The sequence below is a fragment of the Sturnira hondurensis genome, unplaced genomic scaffold (assembly GCF_014824575.4).
Source record: "Sturnira hondurensis isolate 20B ecotype Veracruz unplaced genomic scaffold, ASM1482457v3 Scaffold0018728, whole genome shotgun sequence".
NCBI lineage: Eukaryota > Metazoa > Chordata > Mammalia > Chiroptera > Phyllostomidae > Sturnira > Sturnira hondurensis.
In genome coordinates this window covers 14840004-14867700 of record NW_028091359.1, presented here as the reverse complement: position 1 = coordinate 14867700, position 27697 = coordinate 14840004, and the positions used below count along the sequence as shown (strand labels likewise).

Sequence of the window (27697 nt, the reverse complement as noted above, 5' to 3'; positions counted from 1 at the left end):
TGTAGGTTAGATACTAGTATTATATCATTGATAATCTGTTTTTAGAAAATACTGAAAATAAGACTTTGGAATTCCAGCCAAGATGGAGGTGTAAGTAGAAACACTGTTCCTCCTCACGCAACCAAACTTAAGGACAACAAAGATTTAGAAACAAAAACACAAACAAAACAGACAGAAAATTGAACTGTACTGAAGTCCGACAACAATGAACCATTCATCCAGACCAGTAAGAGGGGTAGAGTTGGTGGCTGGTGGAGAGGGGTCCCAGCAGGAAAAGGTGTGGGATGAAAACCCAGTAAGGCTCGCAAGGTAGCTGGCTGACTATGGACACACATTCACACACAGGTAAACCAGGCAGGTTTAAAAGCGGTCAGTGAGACAGACTGCGCAACCCAGGGCCCTGGTGATGGGAAATAAAGCCTAAAAGCACCGACTGAAAAACCTTTAGGGTGTTGAGGTCCCAGGAGAGGCTCCTAGCCTCACAGGAGAGTTCGCTGGGAACCCACAGGGTCCTATATCGTACACAAGCCCACACACCTGGGAACCAGCACCAAAAGAGCCCAATTTGCTTGTGGGAAGTGGCAGAGGGGACAGAATCCAAGAAAGAGAGCAGAACAAACACCATTGCTCCCTCTCTGACCCTGCCCCCAGTCACAACCCAGCTACTGGGTAGACCCACCTGGTGAACATCTAAGGCTCCGCCCCTCATACACAACAGGCGAAAACAAACCAAAACATTATGGCTCAAGCAGAACAACAACTCAAAGCCCCAGAGCCAATACTTCTAAGCAACCAAGAGATAGCCAACCTATCAGATGCACAGTTCAAAACACTGGTGATCAGGATGCTCACAGAACTAGTTGATTTTAGTCACAAATTAGAGGGACATATGAAGGCTAAACTAATTGAAATGAAGCAAAATGCACAGGGAACCAATAGTGATGGAAAGAAAACTAGGACTCAGATCAAGGGAGTGGGCCAGAAGGAAGAAAGAAACAACCAAACAGAAAAGAATAAAGAAACAAGAATTCAAAAAAATGAGGACAGGCTTAGGAGCCTCCTCATTTAAACGTTCCAACATCCGAATTATAGGGGTACCAGAAGGGGAAAAGGAACAGAAACAAGCAGAAAACTTATTTGAACAAATAATAAAGGAGAACTTCCCCAGTCTGGTAAAGGAAATAGACTTCCAGGAAGTCCGGGAAGCTCAGAGAGTCCCAAAGGAAGTGGACCCAAGGAGAAACCCACCAAGGCACATCATAATTACATTAGCCAAGATTAAAATGAAGGAGAGAATCCTAGAAGCAGCAAGAGATAAGGGGACAGTCATCTACAAAGGAATTCCCATCAGACTGTCCGCTGATTTCTCAAAAGAGACCTCACAGGCAAGAAGGGGCTAGAAAGAAGTATTCCAAGTCATGAAATCCAAAGACCTACTCCAAGATTGCTCTATCCAGTAAAGCTTTCACTTAGAATAGATGGGCAGATAAAGTGCTTCTCAGATAAGGTCAGGTTCAAGGAGTTCATCGTCACCAAGCCCTTATTATATGAAATGTTAAAGGGACTTATCTAAGAAAAAGAAGATAAAAAATATGAACAGTGAAAGGACAGCAAACTCACAGTTATTAACAGCCACACCTAAAACAAAAGCAATCTAAGAGGACAGCTAGATCAGGAGCCACAGAAATGGAGATCACATGGAGGGTTATCAACAGGGGAGTGGGAGGAGGAGAGGCGGGGAGAAGGTACAGAGAATAAGTAGTTTAGACAGTGGGGAGAAAATAAACAGGGGGAAGACAAGAATAGTATGGGAAATGTAGGAGCTAAAGAACTTGTGACACATGAACTAAAGGGGGGGATGGGGGGAGGGGTGTGTAGGATGGAGGGGATTGAAGGGGGGAAATGGGAGAACTATAATGGCATAATCAATAAAATATATTTAAAAAATACTGAAAATGATTTGGGGGGAAAAAGTAGAGAAATGATGAAGCAAATATAATATTGAGGAATCTGAGTGAAGGATTTTGGAATTCCTTGTATTAGTCTTGCAATTTTCCCAAGCTTGAAACTATGTTTCATAAGATTTTAAAAACACACAAAATACTATATGGATAAATATATATGTAGGAGGGATATGAGGAACACAAGATACATGAATTTTATCCTAATATTTCTAATATTTTATTTCTCTGAAAAAATAAAAACAGGCTAATATTAATTCTGAATAGAGGATAGCAGACATTTGTTACATTATTGTGCAATGAAGAAATTGGCTTGTCCTGATCCTGGGAAGTAACCTCTAAACCACTAGAATTTGGTTCTAGTGGAGTAATATCTTTGGTTCAAGTGATAGGAGTATCTTTGCTATTTGTTGTGGGCCCCCAGACCAGACTGATACTTTATGCTAATGAGGTGCTCAGGTGGGCCCCTAGATAGTTGATGCTAACAATCTGATTTGGAATGGGAGCAGTTTACCCCAGAAAGATCCATCATGTGATTAGAGGTTTGAGGCTTTGAGCTACATAATATCAGCCCAATCCCCTGGGAGGGCAGGGGAGATGAGCACTGAGTTAAGCAAGGAATGATTTAATCAACCATGCCTCTACTAAAAAAATCCCCAATAGCCCTGGCTGGTGTGGCTCAGTGGATTGAGTGCCAGCCTGTGAACCAAAGGGTGGCCGGTTCATTCCCAGTCAGGGCACGTGCCTGGGCTGCAGGCCAGGCCCCCGGCAGGTTGTGCGCAAGCGGCAACCACACACTGATGTTTCTCTTCCTCTCTCTCTCCTTCCCTTCCTGTCTCTAAAAATAAATAAATAAAATCCTTTTAAAACTCCCCAATAAAAGTCCTGGACACTAGAGTTTGAGTGAGCAGCCTTGGTTTCCATGCTCTTTATGTACTGCCATGCTAGAGGGCCACGCATCCCCAAGAACACAGAAAGCCTCTCGCTTGGATCCTTCCCAGACTGCATCTCTCCCTCCGCATCTCTTCCTTTGGTGGGTTCTGATCTGTATCCTCTTGCTATAACAAAACTGTAATCAGAAATGTAGTCGCTCTCCTAAGTTCTGTGAATGATTTTAGTGAATTGCAGGAACCTGACGGTGGTGTGGGACTCCCAGAGATTTGAAGCCATCTATGTATAGTTAGAAGTGAGGGTGGGCCCCGGGGACCCCTGACCTTGCAGTGGCATCTGAAGTGAGGATGACCTTTTGAAAGACTGTGCTCTTTTTTTTCCCTTCAAAGTAGGCACCTTTTTAAAAATTTTTATTTTATTTTTTTATAAAATAAAATAAAATTTTTATTTTATTTTTTTATTTTTATTTATTTTTTTTATTTAATTCTTGTTCAAGTACAGTTTTCTGTCTTATATTCCCAGAAAGACTGTGCTCTTAACCTTTGGTTTGGCCAACTCATTAAACTTTTCTTTTTTAAAATTAATAGTAGAACACAGAATACAATTTATTCCTCATTTCTGCTAATATTTGTGCTGCTGTGTTTTCATCAACTGTGGAAAAGATTCACTTCTCTTTTTAATGTTTTCCTCTTATCCTATCATTGTACAGAACTACAAGCATTCATTTTGTGTTATTTGTATGAATTAACAGGGTTTTCTCGTCATAGTGGGAGGGGTGTAGGAAGTGGGTGGGAAACAGAGGACCTTTCAGGTTTACAGCTCAGTGCCTGTCCCCCCTCGCTGTAGGGCTGTGCTGCCTTATGGTGGGGCTCGCTGTGAGGCAAGGTCTCCTCTGACACTCGCACCCTCATCTGGTCCAAGAGTGTCTACTGCCAGGCCCGGCATGATTTCTCAAAAGGCTGCTTGCTTCCCAGACCACTGGCACCAACAGACCTAATTCTTGTTTTCTGGATGATGCCCTCTGGACTCCCCTGGGCATTTCCCACTTTTCTCTGTTTCCTCACGCAGAGCACTGGGGCACTGCCAGTCACAGTCCTGCTCAGAGTCTTCGGGCGGGGCCTTCCCGCTCTGGGACTGCACATTTGGAGCCTTCTGACACCGGCCCCTCCACATTCGGCACTTTTTTCCTCAGCAAAATGATTTCCTCAGTGGATCTCCTGCCCAGCTGTGGCTTAGGAAGTACTGACAACTAATTTGGAATATAAGTTTTCTGTACCTTGCAGTTTTGTTGAAAAACCACTTAAGGGTCCTCTCATCTCTATTTTTGTTATTACTCCAAAAATTCAAAAAGTGAAAAAATTCACCACTAAGCTGCTCCCATGAGTCTACTGGTCCCAGAAGGTCCCCTTCTCTCTTTTGACCCCACTGGGAAAAGGCTTCACCTCTATAACTCCACTGAAACTGCTTGTGTCGGTCATCACCTTGAAAACCCAGAGGTCGTTCTCAGACCTTCCTTCACCAACGGACCTGTGGCAGGTGACACAGTCGATCACTCTTGGAAAACTTCCTCTGCTTGGCCTCCAGGTCACCCATTCTCCCACTTTTCCTGTCTCCCTCCTCATTTGCTAGTCCTCTTCAGAAGCCTTTGCTGGTTCTTCCTTTTCTCCCCAACAGTATTTTTTAATCTACATTTATTTCCTGGCTGATCTCATCCAATTCCACAGCTTTAAATGCTTACCTATATGCTAAATATTCCCAAGTTAATGTCTCCAGCCTGGCCTGTTTCACTGAACTCCAGAATTACACATCCAACGGTCTATTCCCCATCTTCCCTTACATGTCTAATAAGAAACTTACATTTAATTTGTGAAAGAATAAATAATATTCACCCAGAAATATGCTCCTCCTCCCTCAGTAAATGGTAGTTCTACCCTAACAGTTACTGAGTCCAAAACCCCTGGCAGTCAAACCTGACTCCTCTCCTTCTGACATTCTGCAACCAATCCTCCGGTGGACTGTTCCAGTTCTTCCTCCCAAATGCATCCGCATTCTGATCATCTACCATTACCTCCACTGCTTCTCCCTGGTCCAAGCCACCACTAGCCCCCACCAAGATTATTTTTACATCTTTCTAACTGGTCTCCGTCCCTACCCATATCACTTTACAGACTATTTTCCATAAAGCAGCCAAAATGACCTATTTGTCAGGTCATGTCACTCATTTGCTCAATATTCTTCAATGGCCTCCTGCCTTGCTCTAAGTCAAAGCAGAGTCCCACTGGGCTAGACTACCAGGATTTGAATCTCAGCATCACTATGAACAATCTGTACAACCTCAGGCAGGTTGCTTAATCTTGGCACTTCTAAGAAATGCAATCATGGCATTTCTAAGATTAAAGCCCCCAAATTCTTTGACGCTTCTCCCATCAGAAGTGCGGATCCCTCCCCTGGGATCATGATTCTATGACTGGCTGAGCAACAGAATGTACTAGACGTGACACTGGCAATTTCTAGACTCATCTTAAGAACCGACAGTCTCCATTTCCTATCTTTTGGAATGCTCATCGTTGGAACCCAGCCACCAGGCTGAGGGGAGGCCCAGGAAGCTCCTGGAAGACTACAGGTAGAGACACCAAGAACCAGAACCAACCTGCCAGATGTGTGATTGAGCTATCTTGCAAACAGATGCGCCGTCCCTGGTCAAACTACCCCAGCTAACACCACATGCGCAGGGATAACTGAACTTGCCAAGCTCTGCAAACTGTAGTTTCCTAAGCAAAACAAATGACTATTGTTGTTTTAGGCCTCTAAGTGTAGGGATGGTTTGTTATATAATAGATAAATGGAACATTAATTTTTTATGTTCCTTGAAGGAAAAAGTTAATAAAAATAGCCAGCCAAATGCCCCTTGATTCACCACCTCATGTTACTTATGAGAGGCAGGGTAGCACAACGGTTAAGAACACAGACTTCAGGGCTAGATGGCCGGGCTTTGAATACCAACACTCACTCATCTCCCTGTGCTTTTGTTTCTTTATCCGTGAAAGGAAGAAAACGCTATGAGGATTAAGGAAGGCTGTTTGAAAGGAAGCTCTTTTAAAGAAAAGAGGTAATAGAGGAGGAAAAGTAAAAATAGTCAGAGCAGGGAATCTTAGCGGCAAGGAAAGGGAAAGCAGGAATGTTGGGACAGGAAACCAGGGAGAGGCCTGGAAGGAGGGCTGCTAGCAGGCCAGGGCACCAAATGAAACTGGGCTCTCCAGACAGTGAAGAGCCAGCCAGAAACTGGCTTCTCTGACTTCAGCAGCTCCAAACATTCCAGAAACTTCAGCAGGAAACAGATTGGGCTAAGCAGCAGGGCAGTGCCTACAGGACACAACCTTCCTCTTAACTACGAGGAACACCCCTCAAACGACTGATTAAAAATTACCTTTATTCAAGTAGGCCCATCGGTCCCTCCCTTGTACATGGAGGTGCCCACCCAACTCACATCTTCTGACCTAATTGCTGATGCTTGAAATTCTTTTAAATAAGGAGAGGAAACATTTTCATTCCACATTCAAAGAAAAAAATAAGAAAAATGGAAAGGTATGGCTAAGATAATACTGATTTTAACTAAGTTTCAGTTCATTACCCTGCCAAGTAGGACCCAGTCCAGGGTCTCTGGAGGCACTAACTGATGATTTATTGAAGCCTACTGTCCACAGAGAGCAAGCGGATTTAAACTTGATCAATAAATATTTACTGAATGACTTAAGAAACAAATCTAAGTATGCCGTCTTTTTAAAAATATTTTATTTATTTATCTTTAGAGAGGAAGGGAAGGAGAGAAGGAGAGAAATATCAATGTATGGTTGCCTCTCATGAGTCCCCTGCTGGGAACTGGCCTGCAACCCAGGCATGTGCCCTGACTGGGAATTGAACCATGATCGTGTGGTTCGTAGGCCCGCGCTCAACCCACTGAGCCACACCAGCCAGGGCACTAAGTATGCCATCGTATCAGACCTTCCCTGTGTTCACAGAGGAAAAATTTAAAGATTTTATTTATTTATTTTTAGAGAGAGGGGAAGGGAAGGAGAAAGAGAGAGAAACATCAACATAAGAGAGAAACAATGATCAGTTGTCTCTACCACACACCCAGACCAGGGCGGGAAACAAACCCACAATCCAGGCATGTGCCCTGACCAGGAATTGAACCAGCAACATTTTGCTCTGCAGGACTAACTCAGCCCAACTAACTCAGCCACATTGGTCAGAGCCACGGAGGGAGAATTTAAAAACAGTAGAGCACCAGGTCACCATCAACCAGAGATAAAAGTCATAGAAGAAAAAAAGGTAAATGAACTAAGGTTACAGTAGCAGAAAAACTATAGATCTCAGCACTAATTAGAATCATGTTTACTGTTCCAGGAAGACAAACCAGAAGCAATATAGACTAGTCATTAAGTTCACAGATTCTGAAGCCAGACTGCCAGGGTTTAAACCCTAATTTTGTGACAGTGGGCAAGTGACCTCCCTGTGCCTTGGCAGCCTCATCCCGAAAATGAGTGACTACACCCATTTCCCTGGGTTACTGTGAGAATCAAATGACTTAATACAAGTAAAGTGTTTAGAACAGTACCTGGCACATAGCAAATACTCTTTAAATATTAACTGCAATCACTATTACTGTGATTTTTATTCTGATTATGGTCTGAGATATCTGGCCTAAATCTATCAACTCAGGAAGCCCTACCATTACATGGAAGTACCTTATTCTCAGGAGATTCACTAATGGAAGCATTTTTGTAAAGAAGGGACATAAACAAAGAAGGAGTACATGAGCAGAGAAAACTCATTATTTGGGCAATGACTTAACAGACTTTAGGCACTAGACTCCTTATTTCTCTTTCTCGGTTGGTATTTTTCTGATTATTAAGTCATTATTTATAAGGTAAGGGGTGAGAGGAAGTATCAAAAGTGAGAGAAAGTATATCTGATAACTGCTGACAGTTCAAATGCCTTGGCTGGCAAAGAACGCGGCAGCATCCAGATAACACATTCGGATACTGCCCATGCCTTATGTGACCAGGGACTGAGAACAAGAGGGACTTAGACGAGCATTCACAGTAAAATCTCATGAACTCAAAAGCCAACACTCGGAAGTGAGTTGGCCACACTGTGAGCGTGGTGAACAGCAGGCAAGCTTCACTTTCCTAAATCAAAACTGGGCTGTGGTTTCCAGGAAGAACTAGTTAGAAATATGGCCATAGAGAGTATATCTTAGACAACCTGAAACCACAAAAATAAAATTTTTCTCATACAGGAAGAAATGGACAAAGAAATAAAAATCAATTGGTGGTCACAGAGATTTGTTTTCAGTTTTATTTTATAGAGAATTACGTATTTAGCATGTTTACACTGATGAGTTGTCTCTCACAGAGACCACTCTTGTTGATTCACAAAGGAAAAAAAATTCTGGGCCTCTGAATTCTTAAGGTTGACTTTTGAGAGGTATTCTATTTACCTCTGTGTGCCAAGAAGAAAAGATCTAAACATGAGTACGTACTGTGTATCAAACATAAGGCATTTTATACACATGATCTCAGTTGATCTTCACAGTAAACCTATGAATACATACGCATATAAGAAAAAGGGAGCAAAGAGAAATAGAGAAATCTCCCCAGAGCACCACTGCCTATGAATGATGGAATAACGTCAGGACGAGTCTGAATGCAAAACTCACACATGCTCTGCCCTCCATCACACTGCCTACGCGTGACAGACAGTCTAATATCCACTTGCCTGAAAGTTAACGTCTGCCCACAGAAGTAGGTGGGGGCGCTGGAGTAGAGAACGCCCGTGGATTCCGAGTCGTTCCGCAGTGCTATGTTCCTTCGACTGCTCAGACTGTACCCCTCAAAGCCAGCTGTCCACTCTTTAAAAAGCAGAGGCATGAAAATTATTAGAATCTTTTCAGGACTATCATCAGTACAGACACATTAAATAAAACTTGGAAGTAGAAGAGATTACTCTTAGGAGTCATAAGCAATCTCAATAAAAGAAAAGATTCTTCTATGACAGGGCATTATGGTTAATCCTACAAATAAAAAAACCTTTTAGTTTATTCTTATACAATTTTGTCATGGAAGATCAAATAGGTGTTACTACCTAGCTAATAAAATCATGCTTGAGCTTATTCTAACTTGATTAAGAACTAATTAACAAATGAGTCAAAATCTGTTAAACAGAAGAGATCAATTTCACAGCATACAACTTTTGAGAAAAAGCCTCTATCTAGATATATAGTGAAGGTTTGGATCAAATACTGCAGTTACAATATTTAAAATCTGTGGTATCAGGGGAGGCAACTAATCCTGTGTGGCACTATTTTAGCCTCTGGAGATAAGAGCTGTTGAAAATTTTGTAAAATTGACATGACAGAATTTGAGCAGGGGATAAAAGACATGTCCCATGTTGGTCTCATCAATTCAGGGTTTACCCTTGGAAAGAAGGGTTGCCAGCGTGCTGCCTACAGCCCAGAATACAAGTGTTCTTACACACAGTTGAGCTTCAGGAGTGAGAAGCAACGGCATACCGTGGGGCACCAACGTGGAATGGCCCATCTGCGGGACGCTCCAAGGACTCCACTCCTGCCGGCCATCTCCTCGGGCGCAGACTCTGAACTGATAATCGACATTGGGGTCTATGTGTAACACTATGAATTCCGTTTCGGAGCCCACATATACATCTTCGAAATGATTTGAAGAACATTTACGGAACTGGAGTCTATAATCTTGGGCTGTAAAGTCATCATCCACCTAAGGAGGAAGGCTTCAGGTTAGGGAAAAATCAGAGAATAGCTTCTCTCGGCATTACTGTTTAAGAACTTTGAAAGGGGGCATTTGGGGCCTGGCATACAAGCCCGTGTGCTGAATATGCTCAATATCGGCTATTCTCAGGAAAGTCATAGGGATATTGCACCATTATTTCTCTTCTTTTCTTTACTGAACCATGTGTTTTAAACTTCCCAGTCTGATAGGAAAAAAATCTGCTTTCTTTGATGAAATGGCAGGTCTTCTACACAAGAATGCCAAAGATAAAACATTTAAAGTTCAAGAATAAGAATCCCAAAGTATATCATTCACATAACCAAGAAAGAATATCCAGAATATATAAAGGACCATTAAAAATTAATAGATCACCAATCACCTAATAGAAAAACGGGCAAAAGACATGAGTAAGCATTCTATAGAAAAAATATAAGATGCCAAAAATACATTAAAATAGTCAACCAAATTTATAATATGGAAAATGAACCCAAAACCACAAGGAGTATCATATTGGCAAAAATACAAAGTGTGACAATGCCAAATACTGGTCAGTATGCAGAGGTGGAGGAGGTCAGAACTGCTACCGGTGCAACCACTGTGGAAACGGTTTAGCATTACCTAGCACACACCTTATACTCTAAGTCCTCATAATTAACAGGTAGGTCTACACTTCAAAAAAATCTTACATGTGTACACAAGGAAACAATAATGCTTACAGCAGAAAAAAACCCAGAAACAAACAAAAGCAAGGGGGGTTTTGTTCATGAAGATTAGAAAATATTCAAAGGTAGTTAATTAAAAAAAATTAAGGCCCCCAAATCTCAAATCCATAATGTTGAAGCCACTATACAGTTCTGAACTCCCTACCTTACACCACCGCACGAGGATGCCTCCTGGTTTCTCTACCAGTTCTTCTATCTGTACTGGTGGGCGAGATGCTACAGTTCCGTGCTTAAAAATGTGGTCTTTCACTATGTTAAGAACCGAGTCGTCCAACTGAGCAGATAAACAAGGCACATCCACCAGCAAAGGCACTTCTGGTAAGCTGAGGAAACAAAGCTCATGGGTTTATGAGGCTTTTAACTGAGTTAAAAATACAAGGAATATTTTAGATCAGTCTAGAAGAATGTGGAAGCTCCCACTGAATAATGGTCTAGGCAGTGGGGGCTTTGCAAGACGTTACACGAAGATTCTCTCCCCAAATAAATCTAAGCAAGCAGATAAAAAGCTGGCAGGGTCACAGTTGTCAGATTTATACCAAAAGATCTGTTTTACTGAGATATGACCCCCTGTCAATGTTATGTTCAAATTTTTAAAAACTTAACGATTATCTTACACATTAGAATTGAAGAAAATCTGTAGTAATGCTATACCAAAGATTATAATCGCAACTGTCTTGATTAATAAAACTGGTAATGAGCAGTGAAACTTTGAAAAATACATTGTCTATCTCCCTTAATCAGAATCTTTAACAAAGGGCAGGAAAAAGGCAGATAGTCTAAATGTTTAAAAGTAAGCCCCAAAGGCACCAGCTCTCTTACCTGTCCAACTGAATGTGTGAGGCCTTTTTCGTAAAGCTCCACAGTTTTTCATTCTGCTCTCCTATACCGCCAAGAATGGCAACTTCACCTACAACCAGAAACAACAGGTCTAGTACAGTGAAAAGCAGCCACTGTAAGTAATCAACACAACCCATGTCTGGGTAGGTCTCTTGCAAATAATTCTTAAGTGATGCCACAAATTCCCCAAAAGTAAATAGGTAAACAGAGATTAAGAAATACAGATTGGCAGTTAACAACATAATCCTGGGGATGTAAAGTACAGCATAGGGAATAAATAAGGTCAGAAATACTGTAATAACTATGTATAATGCCAGGTGTGCACTAGACTTATCAGGGGAAACACTTTGTAAAGCATATGACTGTCTAACCACTATGCTGTACACTTTGACACAAATACAAAATAATACTGAATATAAACTGTAATTGAAAAATAAAATTTAAAGCTCTTTTAAAAAAATTCCCCCAAAACTAAAAGTGGACACTATTTGAGAAGAGACACTAAGGTTAAGCTCAAGAGGAAAAGGGGTCCATAATGGTGACATCTCACCAGAAATGTCTACTTGGTTCTATGCAAGGTAATGTGGCTTGTCAATGAATTATGTGCAAAGCAGAAGAACCGGGGATTTTTCCATCTTTCCTACAGAAACTTCTACCAACTCCAACAGGAGCCAGGAGTAATAGGGCATGGGATCTTATAAAACCAAAAGATATAGTCATGTTTTCCTAAAAGGGTATCATATATTAGATTAGAAATTACTCAACAGAATTATAAAAAGAAAATGTACATAAAGATGGTAATATATATATATAGAAGTTGGAGATAGATATATATATATATATCTATCTCCAACTTCTATGTCCTTCCACAGCCCCGAAGACCACTGCCAGACCTCTTTTCCACCTGAATGCACCTTGGAGTGACTCAAGTTTTCTGAGGTCACGTAACAAGAGCATCTCCCTCACCACAGAGAAAATAGAGACACACTGAACACGGCCTTAAAATCCTCAAACTTCTAGAAATAAGTTTTTATCCCTTGGGAGGGGAAGAGAGGAAAGAGTTTGAGATTTAAAATATTTCTGAAGTATAAAAAAAACCCAGAAGTATCAGAAGCTGTACAAACATGTATGGGCCTCACAGGATTTTCTACACTAAAAACATTTCTCAGTCCTCGGGGTGATGGGAGTGCACTCCTGACCTGTGCCGAACTGCTTCTGGGTTTGTTTCCAAAAGCAAAGCCTCCAGGGAAAGACATTCTGTGGTCCTGCTAAAAACATTTCCTCAGCCCTGACTGGTGTGGCTCAGTGGATTGAGCACCGGCCTGCAAATCAAAGGGTCGCTGGTTCGATTCCCAGTCAGGCCAGGTTCTCAGTAGGGGGTGCGGGAAAGGCAACCACACACTGACGTTTCTCTCCCTCTGTCTCTTCCTCCCTTCTCCTCTCTCTAAAAATAAATAAATAAAATAAAATTCTTTCTCAAAGACACTGTGATGGTCAAAAGCATATAAGCACTTCTCATTGAAGAGAAAACTAAAATATAATTCCTATGTCAAGATAATACTAGTACCATATTCTAAGTGGGACCAAAAAGGCGATTGATTTCCACTTGGATCGACAGATTCGTGAGCCATGCACACTTTTTCTCCTATAGCACTGACAGCATTCAATCTGCAGAATGGATGGTATTCACTTGCCTTCACTGGATCTCTTTTCCCCCAACTGCCCTTTAAATGTTGGCACCCCTTAGAGTTCCACCCCCTGCTGCCTCCTCTTCTCAGGCTGCAGACTATTACTTACTGGTTTTACCTATTTCCCTAGATTCAAACATGATGTCTATGCCACTATCTGACATCAGTGATGCCACGCTGACATCTCCAGGTATTCTCTCTCTCCTAAGCAACATACTCACCATTCCCAACTACCTCTTGGCATCTTAAGCACTTCAAAGTCACCATGGCCCAAACCAAATGCCTAAGGGCCCTCCAAAACCTACCCTTCCTCCTTCATTTCCTATGTCAGTAAACAGCACAATCGATTGACACACAAAATCAGGCTGGTTTTGGTCACTCTAAATACCTTCCTTTCTCCTCCAACCTATTTAATGTATCCAAAAAATCACCAATCATCAACATTTATTGATCAGTAAAATCATGAATAATTCTATCTCTGAAAAATCTTTTTAAAAAAAGACTTTATGTATTTATTTTCCGAGAGAGAAAAAGGGAAGGGAAAGGGAGGAAAAGAAACATCAATGTGTAGTTGCCTCTCACACACCCGCATCTGGGGACCTGGCCTGCAACCCAGGCACGTGCCCTGACTGGGAATCGAACTGGCAACCCTTTGGTTTGCAGGCCAGCACTCAATCCACTGAGCCACACCAGCAAGGGCTATCTCCAACAAATCTTAAAATCAGCTCTACCTTATTTTCACCTGTCACTGTCCTCATTATTTACTATCTGGATTACTGCTGCAACTTTCTAATTAGTCTCTTTTACCTACAGTCTTACAACCTGGAATCTGGTCTCCTGACTGGGCAGTATCATTTTTTTTAATGCAAATCTGACTAACTCTGCTGCCTAAAATACTTCAAAAAGATCCCTAATACACCACTCACTTCACTCGTGATGTTACTTCTGCTTCCAATCATGCTATTACCTCTCTTCTTCCTTGTCTCTTCTGTAGAATTCCTCCTACAGAAAGCTATCATACACTCTTCCAGAGTTAAGCACTTCCCTTCTGTGCTCCTATAAGGTCTCTCAGCACATATGCCTCTCTCACATGTGAACCACAAAGCACAGAATTTTTATTTAATGTACCTGACAAAGGCCATAGGAAGGATGCAAGGAAGGATGGAAGGAAGGATGGAAGGAAGGATGGAAGGAAGGATGGAAGGAAGGAAGGGAAAAAGGAAGGCAGGTAGCAAGACAAGATCTGGGCATGGTTTAACCAATGTAATTGGCTAAAGACAAAAATATAACAACTACAATTTCAGAAGTAAACATTAATCGTATTTCTTAACCTACTAAAAATGATAATAGAATTAAATTCTATAAACCATGAACATTCTGAAAAATTTTTTCCTTGAGGGAGAGGGAGGGAAGTAGAGAGGGCGGGAGGGGAGGAGGGTCGGTGTAGAGAAAGAGAGAGATTTGTTGTTCCACTTATTTATGCATTCATTGGTTGGTTCTTGTATGTGCTCTGACCTGGGATTGAACTCACAACCCTAGGGAATGGGGACAATGCTTTAACCAATTGAGCTACCCAGCCAGAGCTACGAAAAATATCTGAGGCTGAAAATGACCTTTAAATTGTTCTTTAACAGAGTATGTGAAACTACCATGGAACCATTTGAGAAATATCATTTACTCCTTATTTTGTAAATGATCATAATTAACACTTTAATTGCACTTACCCTGGGATACCTCACTGTATACATATCATCCTATATTACAAACTGTCCCAAGGTAGGAACATTCTAAGCACCCTACAGATGGCAATAAGCCTGCTGGTATCCTGAGAAATCAGCATAGTGTCAATCTGAATTTGCCACATTTAATAGGCTCCCTGGACTCCCACCTTCTTGGACCAAGTCCTCTGCAGTGCTAACTCCATGCTCTATGAGCTTCTGGCAGTCATCTAGTGGTTTAATGGTCTCTTGTTCAATGGTATCCACCTCTTGCAAAAGGGTCACCAATCGCTCATCCAGGAGCTTCCCAAGGGTTCCCTTTAAATCATTAAAATGCTGTTTGAGGACATCTCTTGTCTGTGATGCACTCTCTTTGATCTGAAAAGAAATAATATAAACACTGAGAGTCAGAATCACTACAAAAGGCTAATCCACAAGCAACACCTATAATAATTTCAAGGTACTACACAGCCATCATCTCCTATTCACTGAAAAACCATATGTGATTCACTGACATGAACTTGCAGACTTGCATAGAACTGGCCTTTGGGTGAGACAGAATGGGCTCCGACCCTGGTTCCATCATTCCCAAACTGTGTCAATTGGTGATTGACACAGGGTCCAGGTAATTAAGCACTCTATGCCTCAATTTCCTTATTTCTCAAATGAGTGTACTAATGCTCACCTCCTGGGGTTTGCTGTTAGCATTCAATAAAAATAATATATGTTGCACTCAGTAAAACAATCAGCACACTGTTGTTCTCAATAAATAAGTGTGAGAAAGTATTATCTGCACAAAGTAGTTCTTGACAGTAGTAATTATTTCAGTAAGAAATAATTTTAAATTAGAAGGGGATTAAAATTCATTTTGCTGAAAAGAAGTAAAGAAATGGTAGATTACAAAGCCACAATACAAAAAAACCCACTCATGGATAAAATGCCCTTATTATGCCAGAAAAAAACTAAGAATTTATTTAAAATCCCAAGAGTCTCATAAGAAGCAGAAAACGTTCATGAAAAACACACTTCTAGGACAATGACTTAATCTTTTTTGAGTCATAGTCCTCTCTGTAAATCTCAATGAGAGATTTATAGACCCACTTCCAAGAAAAATGAATAATCCATACCCTAAATAAATTTATTCAATTCCAGAGGTTACAAATTCCCTTATATCCCAACCACAGCTTGCTGGGAGCAGTAATTCTGAAAGCTGGTTTGCAGAAGAATCCCACAGGCTGCCTGTTAGAATTCAGAGTGCAGGGCTCCATCCCAGACCTGCCCAGCTCACAAGTGAATCTGTGATTCTGCAGCTCATACTTTGAGAAACAGTGCCCGAGGCCTACAGAGTCAGATTAAGAACTGTTCTCAGAGATAGGGCAGGAAAGTCTTTATATCTCACACAGATTTTGAAAAACCAGTTATCTATACAGACACCAGATTTTTTTAAACAATACAGATAACACGATTCACTTTCTCTCACTTAAAAAGGAAACTCTATGAGCACGGGCCTGTGAACCAAAGGATGGAGGTTTGATTCCCAGTCAGGCACAAGCCTGTGTTGCAGGCCGGTTCCCAGCAGGGGACGCACGAGAGGCAACCATAGATTGATGTTTCTCTCCCTCTCTCCCTCCCTTCCCCTCTAAAGATAAATAAAATCTTAAAGAAAAAAAAAAGGAAACTCTAACTATAAGCCAAACACTCCGTTGAATTAAAGCAAACACATACTTTACTTTCCAAACCTTATCATATTAGTTTCATATGACGTTATGCTTACTGCCCTAACCCTTTTGCTAATTTTATTTTAATGAGAGCATATGAAGTCTAAGAAAAACGCACCAAGAAAGAATATATGAAAATATGGATAAAACACAATATCTCAACAGTTAACAGGGAAATTTAGAGAACTTCCTATTTATTCTCTAATACCAAATTTAAATTGCAGAATACAAAATTATCTTACAGAAATGTTCACAATCACATAAAAACAAAAGACGCCCCTGCCAAAGGACAACAAATAAATACCAAAAAAGAAACAGTTTGATTGGCTTGGATGGGCAGATTATAGGAACATTTTTTTCTCCTTTTAACGTTAATGGAAGTTACAATGAAAGGTATGTGTGCAGTAATAAAATTCCTTAAATCACAGCTGTGCCTGGTGTGGCTCAGTGGATGGAGTGCCGGAGTGTGAAGCAAGGGATCTCTGGTTCAATTCCCAGTCAGGGCACATGCCTGGGTTGCGGGCCAGGTCCCCAGTAGAGAGCACATGAGAGGCAATTACACAATGTTTCTCTTCCTCTTTTTCTCCCTCCCTTTCTCTCTCTAAAAAAAATAAATAAAATCTTTAAAAAATAAAATGTCTTAAATCATAAAGGAGAAATCTTTATTTAAGTATAATTATTAACTATCTCTGTAAAGTTACTAAAGAGCTTCTACTAAAAAACCTAAGTTAAAGTTGCTTTTTTGGTTATTTTTTATTTTTAAAGGTTTTTACTTACTCATTTTGAGAGAAAATGGAAGGGAGGGAGAAAGAGGGGGAGAGAAACATCAAGGTGTGGTTGCCTCTCACGCGCCCCCACACTAGGGACCTGGCCTGCAACCCAGGCATGTGCCCTGACTGGGAATCAAACCAGTGACCCTTTGGTTCACGTCAGCACTCAATCCACTGGGCCACACCAGCCAGGACTGTTTTTGTTTTTGTGTTTTAAAGGGCCCATACTTGCCCTGGCCAGGTAGCTCAGTTTTTTAGAGCATTGCCCTGATACACCAAGGTTGCAGGTTCTATTTCCAGCCAGTCACATACAAAAATCAACCAATGAATGAATAGATAAGTGAAACAACAAATAGATCTCTCTCTCAAAATAAATAAAGCCATACTCGAAATGTGCTTGATTTGGTTTATCACTCAGCTGTGAGATCCTTGAGAATAAGGCCCTAACATTCTAGCACTAAGCAAACAAATATTGTTGAATAAAAATAAAGTTCATTGTGTATGCTTTTAAGACCTTATTGAAAGAACTAGGGAGTGAGTGTCTTATGATTTTGATACATCACCTGGAATATTGTCAGAAACGCAGAAAATCTCGGGCTCCACCCAGAGCTACTGACTCAGACCCTGAATTTTATAACAAGATCCCCAGGTGACTCAGACCTTACACATACCAGAAATGAGTGAGGACAACATGCGGGAACACTGTAATATAGTTCACACCCCCATCACCAAGAGGAAATTCTGCAGTGAACACTATACCAACCAGGGCCTATCTCACTCTTTAACGGATACAGCACACACAGGAAGTGCATTGGTTAGGTAAAGTCAATTTCCTCTTTAGAAAGAATTCAAAAGCTCCTTCAAGCTGTTGCAGGGCCTACGTTTTGTTTTTGTTTCAGAACCTCAGAAAAAAAGGAAGTATGAGAACACAAAGCTGTGAGAAGGCCAGGGCGGGGAGAATCCATTTCCAGATTCACCCCCTGTACTTTCATTGTAAATTGTTCCCTTTTGTTCATAGAACCCCAACCACTGCTGTTTCAAACTTGATACAACTTTGGCATCATTTTCTTCTCCCTGAGATACGGCTCATAATCTAAAGCCCCGGTCACCTTCAAGCCAATCATGTGACCAAGTGTGTTTGCTTAGCTTTATGAAGCTTTAAAAACATGCGGACTTCACTACTGAGTGAACTTGTTCCTATTTGATGTGGTATCATGGTCCAATGTACTCAGGGTTAGGTAATTAAATCGTCACACCAGCTCTGAGAGGTGGGTCTGCACTGTTTATGTTGAAGAAAGTGAAGCTAAAAGACATCAGGTAACTTCCCCAAGGCTTCCCAGTGCCAGAAACAATCTGACTCCAAGGACGGTAGTCTTTCCATGAGCCAGGCTGTTTAGTTCTTCTAGATCCTATCTGAAAGAGTTCCCAGGTAGACCTGTAAATTATGTATTGACTGAGTCACTTCCTGATGTAACATGTATTTCTTGTCCTTGCAGGAAGAATCCTGTGGTAGTCAACACTCAGCCCCAAATGCTATCCAGCCATTCTGGGGCAAAACCCAAGGATGGTTTGTAGTAGACTTACAAATACAAATGATGCGCAACTCAAGGTCTCAAAAAGGAAACTAATATACGTTGTTTATCTTGATTGGTAATATTCTGAACCAATTTTCCACTAAAACCTCTACTATAACAGACCATCAAAACTTACAAAAATTTTTTAATTTAAAAAATACTTATTTACAAAGTTTCCACTGTAGTTGCTTAATCCCCCCCCCAAACATATTTTTATATTAGTTGCTATATCAAGAGAAAGGATAGGATAGGATAGGACAGGACAGAAGAGAATAGAATGTGTATTTCAGGAAATTAAGTAATTGGAATCTTCACTACCTCCTCTAAAACATGCATCTTCATGATCTTACAGAAGAAATTTTTATCTTCCCAAGTTTAATCTAAGAATTTATTTTCCCAATTGTTTTGCAACTAGGAAACTAAAATTTTTAAAAATTAGACACTGGCTTTAAACACCATTAGCCAACATTAGAACATAATGATAAAAAATAAAGACAAAGATACAGTCAACTGAAATTGAAGAAGTTAACCAAAATGTTTCTTCTCAGTTCATATACTGCATTAGCTATTTGTCTTTGCACTTACACCAAGACATTAGTCACTAAAAATAATGACAGCAATAACAATACAGCAATATTGTTACTGAATACCTACTGTGTGCTAGGTACTTACATCCACGCTCTTACTTAAACTCTACCACAACCCTACGAAGAAAGCGTCTGTAGATGAGTAACGTATGAGTCAGGGAGATGAACCTGCCCACATCATAGAGCTAATAAAGTGGCAGAGAATTTTAATGGTTTGACTCATGTACAGACTCATAAGAGCTGCTGCATTTTCTTCTTACCTCTCTTATGATTAAACTATTTTTAATGCTTATTTAACAACTTTCAGAAAGAAAATCTTTATTACATGATGGGTCGTGTTAATTTTAGTGACCCCCAGTGAACCACAACTCGGTACTCACATCCCTATACAGTCCTCTCCCCTAGAACAGAAGCTGGGCCTGTGACTGGCAATGCAGTCCACACGCACGGCTACAGGGTGGAACTGATCCTCTGCCGGTTCCAGGCCTCTATGCCTTAAGGAAACCTGGCAACTTACGATTTTGCACCTTGGAGGGTCCTGAGTCACCATATACGAAGTATGTCTACCTTTCGGGAGAGAGCAAGTGAAAGGAAGAGGAGAGTAGGAAGGATGGGAGGGAGGAAGGGAGGGAGGAAGGGAGAGAAATGGCACTGAGGTCCCGCCACACAAGAATTCCAACTGACTCTAGCTACCACTAAGGCTTCACACAGGTTAACTGAACACTCCATCTTGAACATTCCAGCCTTAGCTGCCATCTAATTGCAATTACCTGAGTGTTACCAGCAAACTCAGGAGAAATGGTCGATGGAGCCCCAATCAATCCCCTGAACAGCAAGCAAATAAAATGACTGCTTTTAAGCCTTTATACTTTGACACAGTTTATGGGCCAACAAATAACCAAATCATATGATAAAACAAATGTTTAATTCTTGATTATCTGCATTAATGAATAGGATGCATATAATCGAGACCACAAATAATATTTTTAAATGTCTGCAAAATCACACCCACAACATTCATGAAGGCACTCATTCAGTATTTAATGAGATCTAGTATGTTCCGGGAACTGGACTTATAAAGATAAATAAAGCATGGGCCTGACCTAAAAAAAACTGTCATCCTGCTAAAGGAGATCATTGCAAGCACACGTAACTGTAACAATGTGCAGTATTAAGTTCTTCTGTAAGTGGGATAGCCACAACCTGCCATCAGAGCTCAAAAAGAGCATTCTGTTGGGGAAGGAAGCAAGAGAGAATCAGGGGACACTGCTCTGAATAACAGTAATATTTAGTGATACTATTATTACAGTTAATATGAGTATTGAGCCCTTCATATGTCCCAGACATCGTGTAAGCATTTTAAATACATTTCTGATTTTAATTCCCACATCGGCCAAGTAAAGTAGGTGCGATCCTTACCCTCATTATATACATAAGGAAGGAAAGTGAGGATCAGGAGAGTTAAGTTTCTCAAAGTCTCATGGCTCATAGAGGCAAATACTAACAAAGTGAAATAACTGCACATATAAGTGATTCATTGATACCTCTCAATAATGAAAACCTGTCCTGTATGTGTTTGGCTTTTTAGGTCATAAATTAGCCATGTTATTTTCCAGATTTATAGTAACAAGATTAGTTCTTCATCAAAACTATACATACATCAGCCCTGGCTGGCGTAGCTCGGTGGATTGAGCTCGGACCTGCGAACCAGACAATCGTGGTTCGATTCCCAGTCAGGGCACATCCCTGGGTTGCAGGCCGGTTCCTTGCAGGCTAACTACCAGCAGGGGACGCACAAAAGGCAACCATACATTGATGTTTCTCTCCCTCTCTCCTTCCCCTCTAAAAATAAATAAATAAATAAAATCTTAAAAAAAAAAAAAAACTATACATACATCACAATTTCTATTGAAAAGAAAGCTATACAGAAAAACTGACATTTACACAATTTTTAATTGACACCATTGATCTTAACATTATTGATTCATGAGGTGGGGTGAGTGGTGGGGGAAAAATGGAGACAACTGTATTTGAACAATAATGAAAAAAAACTTAAAAAATAAAAAAACATTATTGGTTCAGAATGCTTGTTTTCATTCACATATAAATATATATATATATACACACACATATATATCTCATTCTATATTGCAAGTAAGTTTTGGATTCAACAAGCAGATTTCAGAATGTCATGTTTAAAGACAATTTGTGAAAAGACTTATTCAAGAAAAGATGACTGAAAAGCCAATGTAAATACGTGTCTTTTGTATACAAACATGTGTGCACATTTTTTCTTGGTTGTTGTTCAGTATTGCTTCTAGAGCTTTGCTTCCTGTACCCTGGAGTACCCGAGTCAGTGCACTTGAGCCTACCACCAACCGATGCTCCACAGGTTCCTATGGAATGTACTCTAATGTACCTCTATGTTAAAAATTAGATGGTACATGGGAAATTCTTCATAATAAATGCTTTTGATATAGTATTAACCAAAAGAAAAAAATTGCTACAAAGTTGCATATAGTCTCTCAATTTTGCAAAATAATGTCTAAAAGGATAACCAAAATATTAATAATGCTTTACTCTGGTAGAATTATGGGTTATTTTTTAAGTATTTATTCCATTCTTGGTTTTCTCCAGCTCTATATTTGATCTTTTCTTAGGACACTCTGATAGGGGCATTTTAAGTACTACTGCAGTACAAATTATTTCAAAAATGTTTCTCCTGTTTTGAAAATAGGTAACAGAAGAGGAAGTAGGAGATAAAAGGAGCAATAATAGCTTTCTTTTCTCTGCTTAGCTACTAAGACTTCCTGCCCCAGTTCTCTGAAATAACTTTTTTTCCTGCTGAGTTCTATATCTGTCCTAGCCTTTAACAAGTATGCTATGCGTTTTCAAATCCTGTGGGAAGAATAATCTATAGAAAACCTGGTCTTGTACATTAGGAATACCAAGATTAGGAGTTAAGTCTTACAGAAATTATCTGAAGTCAAATAATAAAAATTAAAAATAAAATACTGTGAAAGATAAATGATCACACTGCAGATGTTAAGACACTCTAGGAAAGCACAGGCTTGAGACTGTCAATTATTCACTTGAATATCATTGTATAGTTATGTAAAAGCCTATGATATGCCAAAGAACGTTTTAATCTTGTAGATAAACCACAGAGATTTATGACAACATACCTGGGGTTCAGATTAAATTGCAGAAATTAGTAGAGAGCTGACGGAGTGGAATACTACACTGTAAGACAGTGCACCTCGAGCTGTAATGTGAATACACATCATTCCCGGCAATGTCGTTACTGGGTAGGTTATAATTCAGCAGGTCTGGGTGGGGCCCAGCGCCTGCATTCTTCACCAGCTTTCAGGTGAGGATGCCACTGCTGTGGTCGTGCACCACCCTTGTAGTAGCAAGGATCAAAGGGACAACACTGGCTAGAGTTGGGCAGGGTCCTCACCAAACAGTGTCTTGATTAGGTACCAGGATCTGGTGCTTTATTCTGAAAGAGCAGAGACTTGTTTTTGTCAATGCCCTGAGAGACACTGAATAACACCAACTAAAAGGCCCATGAAGGACAACACATTCATTTTATAAAGTGAAATATAACTGTACACAGTCTAGAATATCAATATTTCCCACCGTAGGCACCTCCAATTCCTCAAACTAATCCCCCTTCAATAACGTACAAGGATGGAGTTTCTAGACCTGGAAAGCTGAGGATGAGACCCGGAGAGTGGCAATGTCGTCAGGATAGTGCCACTCTGTAGGGCATTCATATCTGACTGGCCAGCTGACGTCACCCTGTGACATCTGGATCAGCTATCTCTACTTACAAGAAGCAGGAAAGCCAACCTGTAGAAATAAACAAGTGATGAAAAACACAATGGGAGTAAAATCTAAAAATGAATACACAAGAATTTAGGGGTTTTTCTCATCTGTTTTGATATTAGCGGTTATAGTCTACTGATCAGCATCAAAGGAAAGAGTAAATCCATGAAGGCAGTGGTCTGTTTCCCTGACAACAGTATTTATAGGGCCTAGGAGAATCTCTGACCTGCAGTAGGTACCCGATAAATACATACTGAGTGAATGAACAAATGAGTATTTACAGAAGGTGGGAGTTAATTTCTTTGGTATTTACACTTTAGCACCAAGGACTCCAGGGAGCTACAGAGCACTATTCTTAATAATTTCAACATCAATTAGGCCAGACTAGCTGTAAACATTATCTGATTTCCTGAAGACAACGAACATTTCACTAGTCTTTTACTCAAACAGTAAGAGTTACAGACTACCCCTGCATTCCTACACAGCACTTCCTTTTCTAAGACAGATGGTAGAGCACAAAGTTAACCACAAGAGGAGAAACTGCTACATGCTGGCAGTTGTTTTTGACAGAATACTTAAAAATTTTTACTCTTCCTTCTAGACTTTCAGACATGATTTCTTAACATGAGACAAATTTCTTAACATGAGATAAATTTCACGAGACAAATTTCAAATTACATAAAGGGTAAGAAACAAAAGCCAAGGTAAAAAGTATGCCAAGAGGTCTCAAAAAAGTTAAACAGTCACCATACCACCCAGCACTCCTAAGTATATTCAAACTAAAAGAACTGAAAACACATTCACATAAAAACCTGTACATGAATAATCTTAGCAACATTAGTCATAAGAGCCAAAAGCGAAAATAACCTGGTGTCTATCAATTAATGAATGGATAAATAAAATGTGGTTAGCCACCCAATGAATATCGCTCAGCCATAAAAACGAAAGAAGTACCGATAGGCAATACCACATATATGAACCTTGAAAACATTATGCTAAGTAAAGTCAGTCAGCCGCAAGGGGCCACATAGTATATACAGCCATTTATATGAAATGTCCAGAATAAATCCAAGTAGAGAATGAAACTAGTTTACTGGTTGCCAGCGGTTGGAAGTGTGATAGCTAATGGGTAAGGGATTTCTTTTGGGGGTGATAAAAATGTTCTGTAATTAGATGGACTAATGGTTGCATATCTTTGTGAACATTCTAAAAACTGCTGACTTGTACATTTTAAGGCACAAAAAATTTTTTTTCCAACTCTCGCCAGAGGACATGTTCATTGATTTTAGAGAGTGAGAAAGGGAAGAGAAAAACAAACCATCAATGTGAAAGAGAAACATCAGTCCAGTATGCCTCCAGTATGCACCCTGTCTGACCAGGGATTGAATGTGCAGCCGGTGTGACCTGACTGGGAATCAAATCACAAACTCTTGGTGCACAGGATGGTGTTCCAGCCAAGTGTGCCACCCCGCCAGGGCTAAGGTACAAATTTTATGGTATGCAAATTATCTCAAAAAAATTTTTAAATAATCCTTCCAAAATAAAATCAGCAAGAAAAGGAATATATGAATCCTTCCCCCACGAAAAATGTTTAACTAAAAAGCCATCTATTTTATGTAGCTATTCTGAAAATGACTGGGACCCTAAAAATATCCTAGCCACCAAACAAAAGCAGCTGCTTATTTTGATAACATTTTTGTTACACAGACCTCCCTTAAAATGCAAGTTGACAGAGGGCTTATTCTACAAACCCAAACATACAATCCTCCAGAATTAGCTTTGAGGAGAGACGCCGTGGTAACTGGCACAGGCACAAAATAGATTCCAGTTTACAAAAGAATTACAGTCTAGTCAGAAGGCAATGTCATCAGAAGGTACACTGTGATGGATGTTCTTAGTGTTTTCTGTCTCAATTCCGAGAGGATGGGCCTCAAAAACAAAACAAAACAAAGACCCGTACTAAACTACACTAAATTATCAGAAAGTATGTCCTATATTTAAATTATTGGATATAAAAATCTAAAAGAAGGTAAGTTTGGAAATTGAATACTAACCCATTCAGGATGGGACCATACAAAAAAACTGTAATGCATTCATTATTACACCAGAAATTACTAAGTACTACTCCCAGGTGCTAAACTCACTCATTTAGTGTCAACGCTCCTGCTTAACTGCTGATGCAGTTAAACAATGGTCCTGTTCATCCATAAGGTTGATGTATGTATGAACTGGTAGAAATATTAGTCATATAATGAGATGCTTTAATCTCTTTTCAAACTATGTCCTAGATTTAGAACCTCTATTTCAAAATAGCAAAAGGAATAATGCAGATGTTTTCAAATGGAAATCAAGATAAGGACATTGAGCCCTGGCTGGTGTAGCTCAGTGGATTGAGCGCGGGCCTGCAAACCACACGATCGCGGTTCAATTCCCAGTCAGGGCACATGCCTGGGTTGCAGGCCAGTTCCCGGCAGGGGACTCACGAGAGGCAACCATACATTGATATTTCTCTCCTTCCCTTTCCCTCTAAAGATAAATAAATAAAATATTTTTAAAAAAAGATAAGGACATTGAAAGGCCTTGAAAAGCATTCACTAAAGCAAGAAAACCATATCTAGGTTTTGCTCCTAAGCGATAAATGACGAGTAGCCTACCTAAAGGATTTTAAAATATATAAAACTAAAGCATGCTGAGTATCCTTAATGATGAGACCAGCCAAAGGCACTGTTATCAGCGCACTATTCTGCCAGTTGTACATTTTCAGATTCCAGGCAGCATGGAAGGTACCAGGATGACAACACAGATTAATATTAATGGGATGAAATCCCACTCACTCAAATGATTGCACTCGCTCAAAAAGCATTTATTAAGCATCTATGTTCACAGTAGTTGGAGAATTATCTGTCCTATCACACACTGGGAGCGGGTTATATCTTTTTGTGTATAAGTTCCAGGGTGCAGGGCAACCATGTGGCTTTCCTACATCATTGATAACCATGTCCATGGGGAACAGATAACTGCCATCCCTTGAAGTATATTTAGCTTCTCCTTTCAGTACTCCTCTTTTAAAATCTGTTTTTCCATTTCCCTACACCTTTGTATTCCACCCCTCAAGCATTTCATTCTCCTTCTTCTGACCTGCCCACACAACTTTACCTTAAATTCTAAACTACCTAGAACGGGGTTAGGATACGTGGGTGTTTTTTTTTAAATGCAATCAAGATCACATGAGATATTAAGTACTATTCTCAAGCATTAATCCCATTCATTTTAGTGTTTAATGCTGCTTCTCAATCTCTCTCAGGTTCTCTCTAATCCTCCCCTTCCAATACCTATTTTACCCCCACCCTCACCTGTCCAAAGTGTCCACCCCACGTTTTCGTCAGGCTCTCTAAAATCAGCCTCCATCCCCATAGCAGGGTTTCCCAAGAATCTCCACCTCCCCCAGCTCTCCTTAATCTTCACTACCGTCTGTGACGTCCTCGGGTTTTGCTCTGGTCCCTCATTCTCCCCAACCTCGGAACCCCCCACCCACACCACCACCGCACACAATTTAGGGAACGCCCCCTCACACTCTCCCTGGATCCCCCCAACAGTCTCTTCCTCTTTACAGCCCCCCGCACCTCCCGCACCCATTCCCAGAGCCTGCTTGGTCTCCCTGCACCTTCAGAGCCTTTTCCCTTCTCCCCTCACAGTTTTCGGACACCACCACCCCTCAGAGCCCTCTTGGCCCTCGCCCACTCGCGAGACAGGCTCCCCGGGGCCCACGGCGCCCCTCCGGGCGCGGTCGTCCGACCTGCCTCTGCGCCTCCCGCAGCCCCTGTAGCCTGTGGCCCAGCTCCCGCCGGTAGCTCTGCGCTGCCTCCACGTTCTCGCGGGCCTCCTGCAGCAGCAGCTCTGGATTCAGCTCCATCGCCACTTCGGCCGCCGGGTCCGGGCGCGGTTCCCTACAGTCCAGGGAGCCGCGGAGCGGCCCGGCGTGGCCCAGCGCATGCGGAAGCGCCGCCCCGCCCCGCCCAGGGCGGCCTTGATTGACAGCCGCGCGCGGGCTCTCCTCCCGCCGGCGTCTGGATCCTAGAACCGCCCGGCTCTCCGGCCGGTAGCGGCGCCTCCAGTTTCGCGTGCAGCGCCCGGTCCGCGGCGTCTACTCAGGACAAGCAAAGGGCAGGGAAAGGTTAGTAACAACTAACACCACCTTAATGGGAAGATAAGAAGTGCTTCCCACATTTTATCTCATTCTGGCCTCCTGGTATCTCAGTTTTTCAGGGGAGGACGCTAAGGGACGGAGTGGGCAATCAGCGTCAAGCGTGGGGATTTCAACCCAGGCGGCTCTTAAATTGTCATTGTCCCACCTCTCTAACTCAGCCCGAATACCAGCAGGGCCGATGTTATTGAGGTTCCTCTGAACCAGGTACCACGCCCAGGTCACCCAGAAGCTCATAGTCTAATGAGGGAGCCAAGACTGCCCTTAAACTTGGACCAGCGGTAGGTACACCAGTCCAGGCACAAGTCCCAGACAGATGTTAGCAGACTTTTCCTGCAAGGGCCAGGTAGGGACGTGAGTTCTCTGTTGCAATATCCTAAAAAAATG

At 41.1% G+C, this 27697-nt stretch overlaps 1 protein-coding gene across 1 annotated transcript in view; it reads right to left on the bottom strand.

The window, feature by feature from the left end:
* CRLF3 (cytokine receptor like factor 3) overlaps positions 1-27107 on the bottom strand; it is a 36386-nt gene extending 9279 nt beyond the window's left edge. The window contains exons 1-6 of the mRNA XM_037070030.1: positions 26903-27107; positions 14797-15004; positions 11203-11290; positions 10529-10706; positions 9427-9649; positions 8634-8766 (exon numbers count right to left, since the gene is read on the bottom strand). Of these exons, the coding sequence (XP_036925925.1) occupies positions 8634-8766; positions 9427-9649; positions 10529-10706; positions 11203-11290; positions 14797-15004; positions 26903-27019 (947 nt within the window). The 5' untranslated portion in view covers positions 27020-27107. The remainder of the gene's footprint in view (positions 1-8633; positions 8767-9426; positions 9650-10528; positions 10707-11202; positions 11291-14796; positions 15005-26902) is intronic.
* Positions 27108-27697: the final 590 nt, after the last annotated feature.